Source organism: Phalaenopsis equestris, unplaced genomic scaffold (genome assembly GCF_001263595.1).
Source record: "Phalaenopsis equestris unplaced genomic scaffold, ASM126359v1 Scaffold000606, whole genome shotgun sequence".
In the NCBI taxonomy this organism is placed as follows: Eukaryota; Viridiplantae; Streptophyta; class Magnoliopsida; order Asparagales; family Orchidaceae; genus Phalaenopsis; species Phalaenopsis equestris.
In genome coordinates, this window is record NW_018165046.1 from 607,025 (window position 1) to 620,896 (window position 13,872).

General features: G+C 35.1%; 1 protein-coding gene and 1 pseudogene across 1 annotated transcript in view; both read right to left on the reverse strand.

Annotated features, from left to right (window-relative positions):
- The window catches only part of LOC110029813, a 29,102-nt gene that overhangs the window by 14,982 nt on the left and 248 nt on the right, over positions 1 to 13,872 (reverse strand). The window contains exons 2-7 of the mRNA XM_020732271.1: positions 12,065 to 12,339; positions 11,249 to 11,308; positions 5,589 to 5,834; positions 5,424 to 5,489; positions 5,172 to 5,297; positions 4,970 to 5,074 (exon numbers count right to left, since the gene is read on the reverse strand). Coding sequence (XP_020587930.1) covers positions 4,970 to 5,074; positions 5,172 to 5,297; positions 5,424 to 5,489; positions 5,589 to 5,834; positions 11,249 to 11,308; positions 12,065 to 12,339 — 878 coding nt within the window. The remainder of the gene's footprint in view (positions 1 to 4,969; positions 5,075 to 5,171; positions 5,298 to 5,423; positions 5,490 to 5,588; positions 5,835 to 11,248; positions 11,309 to 12,064; positions 12,340 to 13,872) is intronic.
- Positions 242 to 695, reverse strand: LOC110029832 (annotated as a pseudogene).

Sequence of the window (13,872 nt, forward strand, 5' to 3'; positions counted from 1 at the left end):
TATATATGAAAATAATAATATAAACTGTTCATGCAAATATAAACTGTTCACAGTATATGGTGAAGTATTCAAACGAGGCAAATTAAAGTTTAAAAGCAGTAACCATATTAATGGGTTGGAGAGAGAAATGAAGTTATAAAAGAAAGCTCATCGTTTGATTGCGCCACAGAAAACGAATAAAACATTAAATGGGTTCCTAAGCCATAAAAGCGCTTGCCACTGAGAAGTAACAGTAAAAAACTCAAGCCACAAGAATGTTGGTCGTCGTAGACTCGTATTTCCAGACGGGTGGAAGCTTCTTCGTTCTCTTGCAGTAACGAGCCAAACGATGGATCCTACTCTCCACAAGGATAAGCCAAAACTTTGAGTCCTTGTCCTTCCGGTTCCTTTCCAAGTGCTTTCGGATAGCAAAAGCCTTTTTATAGATGATACAGATCCTCCGGACTCTCAGGTGCAAAACCACAAGCTTTGAGAATCCTGAGAAGCTTGCTTCCAGTCAAGCTCTTCACCTGCGCAATACCAACCTGATCACGTAGAATAACACCAATCTAGGAGGGCATCAAACCCTTCTTCGCAAACTTGCACATATTTTCTTCCACATCCTGGGAAGAGGTTTTGAGCAAACTTGGGGGAGTTCTCTTATAAGGAAGAGTGGAAGAGGAAATGCACTTACCACGGCTATGCATACGACCCATAGTTGCAGTGGTGGCGGCTGCGTATGGAGATTACAACGGTGAAGGTTGCTGCTGGCAGCCTCACCTGCGTTTTTAATAAAGGAAATGAACATATAAATTGGATGAGAGGGCCCATATTGGCACCCTAACCAACTGACACACAACACATCTGGGAAATACATGTATACCAAAAAACTAAGAATAAAACTTAGACTAAGAAATTGTACACCAAAAGTCTGCCAAAAATATTCTCCTCAGGTGGAACTAAAATGTCCAGAGTAGTGGGGTTAGTCTCATCCTTATTCACTTGAACCATAACTTTCAAATTAGGATGAAACTTGTGGCATTTATCAAGGATATGCCCAAACATCTTACAGTGGATACAATATGGGGGTCTGTGTTTCATGATGATTTCTTGTCAACATACATTACGCGTTGTGCCCAGTCAGACTTCAGTAACATCAGGTAAACTAATATCTCTTTCCACAAGTATTCTGGCCACTGAAGGTCTGGTTAAGTTGAAAGTAGGCAAATCTATATATATATAAAGGAAATGTACATATAGATTGGATGAGAGGGCCCATATTGGCACCCTAACCATCTGACACACAACACAGAGGTAGGAAATACATGTATACCCAAAAAATTAAGAAAAAAAATTATACAAAGAAATTGTACACAAAAAGTCTGCCAACGGTATCCTCAGGTGGAACTAAAATGTCCAGAGTAGTAGGGTTAGCCCCATCCTTATACACTTGAACCTTAACTTTCAAATTAGGATTAAACTTTTGTTATTTATCAAAGATATGTCCAAACATCTTACAGTGGGTACATTATGGGGGTCTATGTTTCATGACGATTTGTTGTCAATATCCATTATGGGTTGTGCCCAGTCAGACTTCAGTAACATCAGGTAAAGTAATATCTATTTCCACAAATATTTATTTATTTATTTATATATGGGTTGGGTGCTTCTTTGGGCTCTTCTCATATAACCTTTATGTATCTTTTTATATTTCAATAAAATCAGACGTTGGCTTTAAATATATATATATATATAATTTTTAGAAAAGCTCGAAGGTAAATATATTAATAAAGGAAAGGTACAGATATATTGGATAAGAGGGCCCATCTTGGCACCCTGACCATCTGACATTCAACACACAGGTAGGAAATACATGCATACCCAAAAAACTAAGAATAAAAATTAGACTAAGAAATTGTACACCAAAATTTAGCTGTGCTTCTGCTTCTGGTTCTGGAACGGGAGCCGGCTAACAATTGTTATCTTTGTTGTCATTACCTGAATCAACCAATGTATCATCCCTCAAGTTTGGAAGTAGGTTTACATTCTTCTTCTTCTTCTTGGGTGTATAAACCTGTCATTCTTCATCCGAAGATTGGCTCATCTACTTCGTAGATTGGTCCAAAAATTGTCGAACAGGCGCAGGTTGTTGCACATCATGAGCGCCATGAGCCTGACGAACAGTAACATCTTGTTTTATCCTATGAGGCGGTAGAAACTCAGTAGAAGTATTGTCACCCATTACATCAAAGTTAGGTTCTAGGGTAGACAAAGTATGAAATGTCTTCCCTGCCCCTGTGAAAAGAGATTTCATAGTAGGGCCTATATCATGAATTTTGTGTTGCAGATTACCCATCCTCAAGAGTATCCTTCTGATAATCAAAAGTGTCAATAACTTAGAGCGGATCAGAAGAATGACGAATCACTGTCTTTGGCTGAGCACTTTGCTTCTTTGGTTTTAGATGGGGGTATTGATGGTGTCATTGAGAAATCGAGTGGTCAAACGTACGACAATTCAAACAATACAAAGGGAAAGACCCAATCACAATCTTTTATCAATATCCATGGTGTTGTGTCTAACCAAACTTTTTAAAAAATGATTGAAGAGATGTCAAATTGGCTTCAGTGGGACGGGAAACATTAAGAGTAGGAATGTTTGTTTTGAGTGGCTTACCATAGGCTGAGGCAATAGAGTACAACACTTCTTGAGTAAAATAATGAAATTTCAGACCAGGGTGATGAATCCAAACCAAAATGATTGGTGGTTCCGTCTCTGGGTGAAAATCCACCGACAATTTCAAAATCTTCATTGTTCTGTTATCAATCCAAATTAATCAAGCAAATAATCCTGTGTAAATTCTCTTCATTATTTAGTAGAATAACGATGTGAATTTCATCTAAAAATCCAATTTTACACTCCCCAACAAGGTGCATAAGCTCAAATTCTTTACGAATAAGCTCCATTTTGGGATAGTCATAAAGAAATTTTCCGACCAAATTCAGACGATAGGGGTAAGCAAGCTGATTAAATTTTGCTTCCGTAAAAAAATGGTTGACTTCCCGTTTTTCCTACCAAGTTTTTTGATGTCATCCGCCAAAGCAAACGATGTTGCCTACGATCTGTCTGAAGTCATCCCCAAAATAACAATAGCGATAAGACAGCAAAGTTACAGTGATCGAAAGAACAAAAGCCAAAAAGGGGATCAACCATAACCCCTTCCAAGTCGAACACAGGACGAAACTGCGAAAGTGACAGTTGAAGCAGATGAAGCACAATGAAACAGACAGACGAAGTCAAAACGGATAAAGTCTCGAAACAGACGAATTCAAGGCAGACCAAATTCAAAGCAGACGAATTTGAAGCAGATGAAGTTGAGCAGACCGAAGGAGCAGACGAAGCCGAAACAAAAAAAGTAGAGCAGAGAAGCACGACGAAAGAGCACGAAACTGACTTGAGGAGTCGAGGATCTTCGAGCGTGATGAATTGAGAAGACGCTGGCGCTAGGGTTCGCCATGAGACGAAACCCTAGAACAGTCGTGCACGGGAGAAAGAGGCGCCAATATTATATAAACCAATTGAGCACAGACAGTGATATATTTTAGCGAGTCGAACATGAGCTAAGCTTGGACATGCTCATTTTCGGCTCGTTTGCACCCCTACTTTTATATGTCCTATATGTAGCTATTGGTTCTCATCGCGTGTGAAATCTCAAAGAAGGCAATCAAGTTCCTCTCAATCTTTAGTGCAATGGCCTTTAACGTTTCTCTGAATGACCTTTTTTGGTGAAATGAATATGTGACACAAACGAGCTCGGTATTATGTGGTTAAAAGCAACTAAGAACCCTCTTTTTATAAAGTCTGATTTCTTCTCGTAATGACAGATTCATTGATTTATGTTATGTTCTTAGATCTCAATGTTTAATAAATTTTGCATTGATTACTAATATTTTTTTGGCTCATGTTGCATCTAAGGATTTGTGTTTTATTGTTTTAAACCTTCAGAAAAAATGAACTTGAGAATTTTCGATACCTTCAGAGCATTGTACTGGTATTATGGCCTACAATATTCTCTGTTTATTTCGCAACAGCCTCATACTAAGGAGACAGTTTTACATGTGTCTGAGGAAAAGAGCAGAAAACTGTAACTTCTTCAAGTGGGTGGATGGGTTGGAGGATTCCACTGCTGAGAATGATTATGCATGGAGAGTTTCCTTGAATGACTGGTTATCACAAAACATTAATTAAGTGCACTTTAAAAATAACATTATCATATTATTAATAGTTATTTTAACTTTTTTTTTTAATTTTGATTGTCGTGTTACACATTTTTAGTGAATTGTTTATCTTTGTTTGTAATGTTCGAACTTGATATTTATTTTGAAGTAAGAAATGTGCTAGCAGGATTAGTTATGTTATAAACAGCAATATACTACCGGGGCTGAAAGGTCATTTGTTCAGAAACAGTTGCAGCACAGCGGCTACTAAACAGCAAAAAACAAACAGACAGTCAACTTCTCCACAAGCTTTTGCGCATTTGCTCAACAACCTTTAATAAGTTGCAGTTGCCCCAAACAGATGCTAAAAAGGCCCTCATAATCTGTAATCTTGTTCTCGGTAAGTAATAGAGGAAAGGAGCAAAAGACGACTATGATGCACTTGATTTTTCAGGACGATTCCTTGCAATGAGAAGGTATATCTCTAAACTTAGTTCAAAAAATAAAATGTAATTAAAAATTCAAACCATATGAAGATAGATCAATAATCAGAAGTGTAGTTGAAAATTGAAACAAATAGAAGAGATGTCGATAAAAGACAAAACAAGCATTAATAAGAGTTGCCTAACAATGAGCGCCAAAATCCAAGAATAAAACCAAATAAATATATAATCACCAAAAAATGGTGAAGTTCATCATGTAGCTGTCTGCATTACAATTAACATGAAACAATGCGTTCATCTCAACAGAAATGAACTGGGAAAATGAAGCATACCTTTTCATACTTTTCTCTAAACGAAGCATTCTGTTCGGTTGCCAAGGCGAAAACATTATCTAAATTCACCTGTACTGAAATCTTCTCAACTTCAAGAGATTTAATCTACGAATGATGAATGAATGATGAGAGTCAATTAGTCAATTAATCATAATAATACATAACATGTTCCAGATAAAAAAATCATTAAATAGAAAGGGACCTGTTCCTGAAGTTGTTTAATAACAAGAATTGCTTCCGATTCTCGCAAAGTCAAGTTGTTAGGGCCTTGAATAGCACCTTCCGTCAAATGATAAGGAGATGAAGAATAGTTTTTAATGGGAGTGTACTGCATTTTCAAACAGCTAACTTTCAATTCCTCAATCTTCGCATCATCCAATTTCATCTGAAGGGAAACAACAAATAGCACAAAATTTGTTTGAAAAGAATAGCAAACAGCAGAGAATGGAAGCACCTTAGCATCGTCGTCAAAGCAAAGTTCAGAAAATTCTGCTAACTTTGCTACTGATTGATGGCCTTCCTACAATATTTTTAAAAAAAACTATAATTCTACGAATATGAAGAGTAAAAACTCGAGAAAACTAATAAAATAAAATAAAATAAAAAACAGAATTCACACCAAAGATAGACGGGCTCTATTTTGATGTTTTCTTCTCCTGCTTGTCACGTTCAACAAAGCATGAGCATCAGGAAGAGAAAAGCACTCTATCCTATCTGTATAATCAGAAATCTCAGATAAGCTGCTACTAGAAGGAAAGCTATCTACAGGGTCTTCCCTTTCTTGGACCAGCTCACAGGAAGGATGCAATGAACTTATCTCTGGCGCCTCTTCAACGGCTTCCAAAATCTCAGTTTCCAGATTTGACTTGCAAAAACGAAGTTTCAAATCAGAAGCATATATATTGGAGATTTTCAAAAAAAAATTTATGGGCAACACAAGGTAACAGACAGCATACCGGACAATATCAAGGGCTTCCATAACATCCAAAAAGAGAATCCTAAATACCTGGGAGGAAAGCATCATCAACGAGACAATCTTTCCTAGAAGAGTGGTTTATGCAATACTTGTAATGCCATAAAATTTTACAACAGTAATGAGAAAACCTCTTGCACATCTCGAAATAAGACCAAACATGATTTTTTAAAATTTCAACGTTTTATTTTGATCATTTTAAGAAATAAAATAATAAATGAATAAATCAGTAAACTTTAATTAATTTCATAATAACACTAAAAAAAAAAAAAACAAGGGGAGGGGTTTTTAGGGTTAGCCCACAGGTATAAAAGTAAAATAAGAGAAAAGAAGAAAAGGAAGAAAAAGAAAAGAAAAAAAAGAAGAAGAAAACGAGGAAATCAAGAGATTTAGGTAAGAAATCTGATTTGTTGCAGTTTCTTTAAGTTGATGAGTATAAAGCTTAGAATAAGAGACACTTTTGAAAGAAGAATCGATGTTTTGACTTGATTGATTTAGTTTTGAGTTGTCGATTTAAAAATTAGTAAATAATTCGTGAAATTGATGCTTTTAAAAGATTCTTTACAAAAGAGAAATGTTACAACCCGACTCGGAGCCTTGGAATTTTCAAAACAATAAAAATGGACTTTTCAAGTCTCTTTCGTGTTATTTTGGGATATTAAAATGGAATCGCAGAGGTCATTTCGGGCTTAATCATGGATTATTTCAGGGTGATTGAAGTGGAATATAAGATTTTCTCTTCAATAACCTCGAAATATCCTCAAAATAACTTCGAAATAACCCCGAAATAACATTCACGATTCCACTTCAATAACCTCCGCGATGTAGCACACATGGTGGCATATTATTGGAGTCCGCACATAAAGCTACGTCCGGAGTCCAGACAGAAAATTTTTTCCCATGTATAAAGCCTTCCCATGAGAAGTGGGAGGGGAGTTCAAGTGACTGAAATCTGCCTCTGAGGTATCGTAAAAAGACTTTTTCATTCTTCCTTAATAATTATGTAAAATAAAAATTTAAAGGGTATTATTATAGTAAAAGTATATTTTTTTATTTGAAGTATAAGTAATATGATAACTCCCAATAAAAAATACTGCAACATAAATAAATGAAACTAAACGGAAAAGTGTTTTCTTTACTGTTCATTGCTAATCACAGTTTTTTTTTTTCACTTACAACATTTTTAAAAAATATTATTTTAAAATTAGAATTACTTAATGTAACTTAAAATTTCATTAAAATAGAACAACACTTTCATCCTTTAGATTGGATTTAATTATGAACGAAACTTTTTTATCACATAAAAATACCACTTTTTTTTAAATTTTTAAAAGAAAAATACACTTTTTCATGTATACATAAGGTGGCATGCATATGTAAAAATTAAGGTTTATGTGTTAGACATATAAATTCTAAGAATTACATGGCATGTAGTTTTTGGGGCAAAGAAAAAAATTATTCCTCCACACTTTTCTAAGACTCGGTTATAAGATAAATAGCCGGGGAAAACCTCCATATTAGGAAAGTTGCAAATTCACCATGCTGGAAAAATCCCCTCTCAAGTTGGAGCATAGAGAACTATCATGTCCAACTTGCTTACAAGAAACTCAAAATTAGATCTAAAAAGTTCATTGATGAAGATGTATGCTAATCGCTCTCAAGTTATCCAACTTTTTACAACATCTCTATAAAGAATCAATCAATATGTCAATGTTTATCTAAAGCAAAGACTACGGTCGATAATATTATTATTTTGGCTAGTTGATCTAGCAAACATACTACAGATTCAAAATGGATTAACACAAAACTATCAAGCCTTCGAAACTATCATTAGCACCAACTCCCCATTATAAATTTCAACAAGCTTTAACTGTTGCCCGCAATGATATAAAAGAACTATCATCAAATTATTAATCCCAAAATTTATAAAGAAATCAATCCCTACCAATTTCTACTCGAGAATACAGATATTACAACTTTTAACAATGACTTCTCTAAATAGAAAATGTTTTGCCGGTCGAAGAGAAAATCAAAATAATATGTTCCTAATCTCTTCTAGTAATTGGGATTTAAGCACTAATTCAAATATTTATATACTCTCAGATAAAATGGGGTAGATCAACAAAAACATAAACATATTCAAATTGTTCGCGCTTGGCCTCTTAAAATTAGCACTTTATCATATAAACTTCTTAAGACTATTTATCTCATAAATCTATTACCATCCATAACAACCAATCTAACTTACCAATATCAGCTTCTCTACAATAAAAAAACTTAATATTCTTATCTAGGAGTTCTAATTAGGTATACATAACTCTTTTAGTAATGGGGTGAGCATTATTTGGGCAAAATCAAAAAATCAAATCAGATCAGAAAAGTTTTGTTTAATTTAGTTTTGTTTCAAAAAATACATTTATGTTCTTTATTTTTAAAACCTCAATATTTGGTTTTCTATTTTTAGGACGGCTTAGTTTTCATTTAATCGAACAAACTGAAAAATTCAAAATTAAATAGAGGATTCATGCAACCAAATTGATATTATATATATAAGATATGTAATTTTTTATTTTTGTTCAAAACCAAACTCCAACTAACAACTAAATCAAGATGTATTTATGATCAAACCGTTTAAACTGAATTAAACTTTGGTTCTGGACGATTCAATTTTATAAAAAAAAATTGAATTAAATTTGATTCATATCATTATTCAGATTTTGGTTACTATTAGTCTGACCAATGTGAAAATTGATCAATCCAAACCGACTGAATCCTCACACCTATATGCCAGCACATGCATCTTCCATTTCAATGCCATTTCCTGCTTATCAAGTGCATTCTTCATTATATCATCAAGGGCACTCTTTATAACAGTCCCTCCCATCAAGAAGAAGACCAGCATCGTAATGCCTTGCAAGTTTTTGATTCAACTGGTGATGCAAAAGATTGAAAGTCAAACACAAAGCTATATAATGTTCATTTATGTCATACTCTAATCTCTTGGTGTGTAAAGAAATAGTCTACAGTAGGGCTGTCAAAACGGCTCGTTGTTCGCGAACAGCTCGTGTTCGGCTCGTTAATTTCGTTCGATAAATTAACGAGTTGAACACGAACTAAGATGTGTTCGTTCGTGTTCGGCTCGTTTTGGCTCGAAATACTACTCATCAATTTGATAATGCAGATAAAATTTAATTTTATCAAATAACAAAAAAAATACAATACAATACCTCACCGACACCGTCACCCTCACGATACTCATCACGATATTCATCACGATGAATAATGTTTTAATATAAATAAAAAATTTTAAATCTTGCTCAAACTCTTATTGTCTTATTGCTACTTGATTAGTGTTGTCAAAACAACTCTCTGTTCGTGTACGGCTCGTGTTCGGCTCGAAATTGGCTCGTTAATCTAAAATTGAGAAAAATAGATGTAATGTGTCTCGTGTTCGGCTCGTTTACACCCCTAGTCTATAGTGAATACAAATTCCCACCAAAACGGCAACATCTCTTTGTTGTGGTAGTAATTGCCAACAAAGTAATCTTTCATGCTAAAATCAAACATATAAAAAAAGATTTGACTCAACAGTGAAAGCACTCTTTAGAAAGTTATTACAGTTCATCACATCTCTTCTCATTCTAAGGTTCCCCAAATCTTCACCAAAGCTCTGCCCAAAACCATCTCAACCACACAATGAAAACCATCCAACAAATCGCAAAACTATCAGCAAAACAAACTAAGCCACATACAAGTGGTTCGGGACAAAATTGTGTAACTATATTGTTAAAATCAAGTTGTGGAAGGGTTATGGTCTTCAGGTACATATTTCCTCTACTAAAGCTGTTGCAACCAAGAAGATGAAATGAGACCATATTACTTCCATTTTGTGTTCACACTTCTTTTGATTCCAGATGCTAACTGTATTTCATATCATTTCAGTAGAAATAAGCATTCCACTTTTGGTTTCCGACTAAATATTCAGGTTTTAAAAAAGACAAAAAAACTGAAATGTGTTTATGAAACAAAACCGAATCAAACAATCCTGTCTGGTTTCGTTCGGTTTTTTTATTATTTTATTTTATTTGACCAAAAATTACACCCCTAATTAGTTGAAACCTAAAATTACTCAAGAGAAAATAATTGCTCACAAACCCCACATTAAGCATCTAATTAAATTAATCAAGAAAAATCTATAATACAAGAAAATTAATCATGAAAAAGACGTACACATGGTCCTATTGACCAAAATAAGAAACTTTCAAACAATAAAAATATATATATATTAATCATTAAAAAAAACAAAACAAAACAAAAATGTAAATTTTGTAATGGATTTTGTAATGAAAGATAAAGATCATATCAAGCAGCCAACAAACTGTTCAAATTTAATTTCAAAGCATTGCAACCATGTTGAATCAATATGACTAAAAACCAAAGCTAAATCCAGAGAAAAATTTGACAATAGAAGCAAACTCAATCAGCAAGTTGTGCAAGAGGATATCCTTAATAAAAATTAGACAGAAAGTGTCTCAAATTCATTAAATTTCTCTTCAAGTCTAAGTGCCGCACGCTCATCTCAAATAGAACGATGCTTTATCCTTTAGAATGGATTTAATTATGAAATGAAATTGTTAGATAATTTTCTCTGTCCAACCAACAGTTCACCGAAAGAAAATATTTTATATGATATTTTTACTAAGGATCGTGACAGAAAATCCAATGTCAACCCCAGCAATTACAATCATACCCAAGACTTCAGCACAAGGTACACTGTCAACAGATAATTACAATTATACCCAAGATTTTAACTTCAAGATAGTTTTCCATAAGAAAAAATTCTTAAAACTTGAATTTGTATTGCTCCTGTCAAGTTTTCTGTGATTTTATTCCCGTAAGAAAGTTCTAAAGCACAATAATTAGAAGATTCCCTTTGGCACAGATAGCTATTTAATCTGAAGTGATACTTCCAATCAGAGAATGGGCTATATTCGAATGCCAACATGCAAGTGGCCTACGCATCTAGGCACCTCAAGTCACATCAAAACAAAATGACCTACTTGGGTTCAAGTCCATGTTTTTTCTCTTCCACTAAGCAACCAAAAAAAATCGGTGGCTACAAACACATCCCATGGCTGAGAGTCAAAGGTTCAGCAAGTAAAAACATGGCATAAACAGCATAAAGCGTATAAATGAGAGAAGACATGTAATTGGATCAAGCAGGAATTTAATTCAGAATAATATGAAAAATCAAACAATAAATTAAATAAATATCAAGTCCAATAAGCAGGTCCAATAAGAATTACGATCTCATTAGGCAATTTATGAGAAAATAGTCCAGGACACCAAGTTAGCCGCCTCTTCGCCTCCGTCCATGCAACAAAACAAACATTAGAAACCAATAATTAACTTCGATCATACCACAAATTTCAATGAAAAAAACCTTAAAGAAAAGAAAATAAGCAGATAAAGCTCAACAATTAGAAGCTACTAAGACAAGAATAAAAATCCAAAATGACCAATAAATATATTACTGAGATAAATGATTTAAACAAAGAAGTTATGAAAAAAATTAAAAATGTAAGGAAAATATACAACTAACAATGTGACAATTATTGATGATGCTAAGTAGGGTCGTCAAAATGGCTCGTTGTTCGTGTTTAGCTCGTTAAGTAGCTCCTGTTTGATTCGTTCACTAAGTAAACAAACCGAACACGAACAATTCATTTGCACTCGATATAAAAACGAATCGAACACAAACAGTTTTGTTCGTTTGTGTTTGACATTCTTTTTTAGTGAGTGGGTACTAAAAAAGAAATCATTGATAAAAAAGGGAAGATACAAACGGTTTAGTGAGTGGGTATTAAGAGTCTGCTCACAGGGAATACAACTCACTCAAAAGAGACATTAAAATACATGTATACCCCAAAAATTATGAAATACTCCTAATCATGGTGGGTGGATTTATCACTTCCCTTCACCCTGATTCTAGGGAGGGAGTGCAGCTACAAATTATGATATGGGCTTGCACCTGAAACTATCAAACAGTCATCCCAAAAATTCTCAAGTTTTAGCATTCTTTTTTTCTTCTTCCTAGCTTTGTAAACTTGTCATTCATCTGCCAGTGTTTTTCTCATGTAATCAATTGGTGGATCTTCGATGGAGAGCTCACCCAGGGGAGTCTGTTGATCTGTAAATTGCTGAGCTGTCTCAACCTGCAGCAAACCTTGATCTTGGCACTCCTCTAGAACTTGAGTACCCTCTTCTCTCGAAACAGGTGGTTCCAAAACACTTCGGCTATCATCTGCTACAGCCAAATTCTTATTGTTTATGATCTGAGGAAGAACTGTCTCACCAACAGTGGGGGTAGCTGTTGAACTGGTTAGTGAGGAATAGTCTGATAAGACAAATTTTCATTCAACATTTCTAGAAGTTCTTCAGTTTCAGCTATATTTTCCTCCACTTGGATGATGTTGTTAAGAATTGCAGAATCCACATGCACAGGAAAGTTGGATCTCAAATTTGGATGAAACCTGAAGCAATTGGCAGATGTGCGCCCAAACAGTTTACAGTGATTACAGTAGTAGAGTCTTTGTTCAATAATAATTGACTGTCAATACCCATTGTAAGTAGTTCCAAGTCATACTTCTTCCACATTAGAGAGGGTGATATCTCGTTCAACAAGAATCCTTGCAACATAAGGCCTAGATAGGTTGAAGGTGGGTATGTTAAATTTCATAGGTCTTCCTGGTGGAGCTCCAACATAATAGAGAACTTGGTGATTAAAGTAGTGAAACTTTATGCCAGATAGTTTAAACAAAATTGGAACTATAGGGGGTTCTTGGTTCGAATCAAATTCAGAAAATCACTTGAGCAATTTTATAAATTTTCCACCAGTTGTCATGTGCTTCTTCGAAAACATTTTGGTATAGTTCTTTACTTTAGTAAATTGTATCATCTCATGCCTCTCATCAAAGAGGCCAACCTTCCAACCTCCCAATGGTTTGAGATCTTCAAAGATTTTCAAAAATCTTTGGAATGATTTCCATTTTGGGACGTCCTAATTGAAACTTCTCAATGAGGGCAAATTTGCACTTTTCAACCAGGTTGAAAACTTCAACATTAGAGAAAATTAGAGCTAGTCTGTCACTCTTCCTAATCGCCTTCTTGATGAGGATACAGTCCCCCTCGCCTTCAAATAATTCATGATAAACCTGAGGGAAAACTCAATTATCCACTGATCCCACAGAGCCAACCATAAAAACATAAGAAGTTTTCCCAGGGTTTAAAACTAAAGCAGTCGATGGTTGAGGAGAAACAGAATCCACAGAATCAAACGTGTGTCTAAAGCAGAACAGCGAGACAGAGCAGAAACCAAATGACCAATTTGTTTGGCTTTAATAATCGATCGAGATAACTGACTCGTACGTGCAAGTTGTTCGAATGGAGGAGACGGCTGAGGGTGAGTGACGTGCGAGACTCGCAAGACTACTAGGGTCCAGAAGCATGGATCACTACTCCGATGAGTGGCGTGAAAGAGGAAAACAACCACACAACTAGTCCAAGCAGAAAAATAAACGGAGAGATCTCACCAAAAAAAGCCAAAATCGAAGCCCAAGTTCGGATAACCATTCTCGTCTCATGAGCGATCTTTCACGCCAGATCTTGTCGCCATTCTAAATTAGGACGGGGTGTGCGACTCTTTAAAGAGGAGAAATGGCGACGGCGACGAGAAAACCATGCCAAAACCACTCGATCAACGATTTGAGCCATGGAAGACAACAAAATCATGAACACTAGTAGCTGAAGAGGTTGGCTTAAGCAAACAAAGTTGACAAAGGCAATGAAGCCGAACGAGAAGATGATTCAAAGAAGAAGACGAAAGAAATCGCCACGGCGCGACCCTATATATATATATATATATATATAT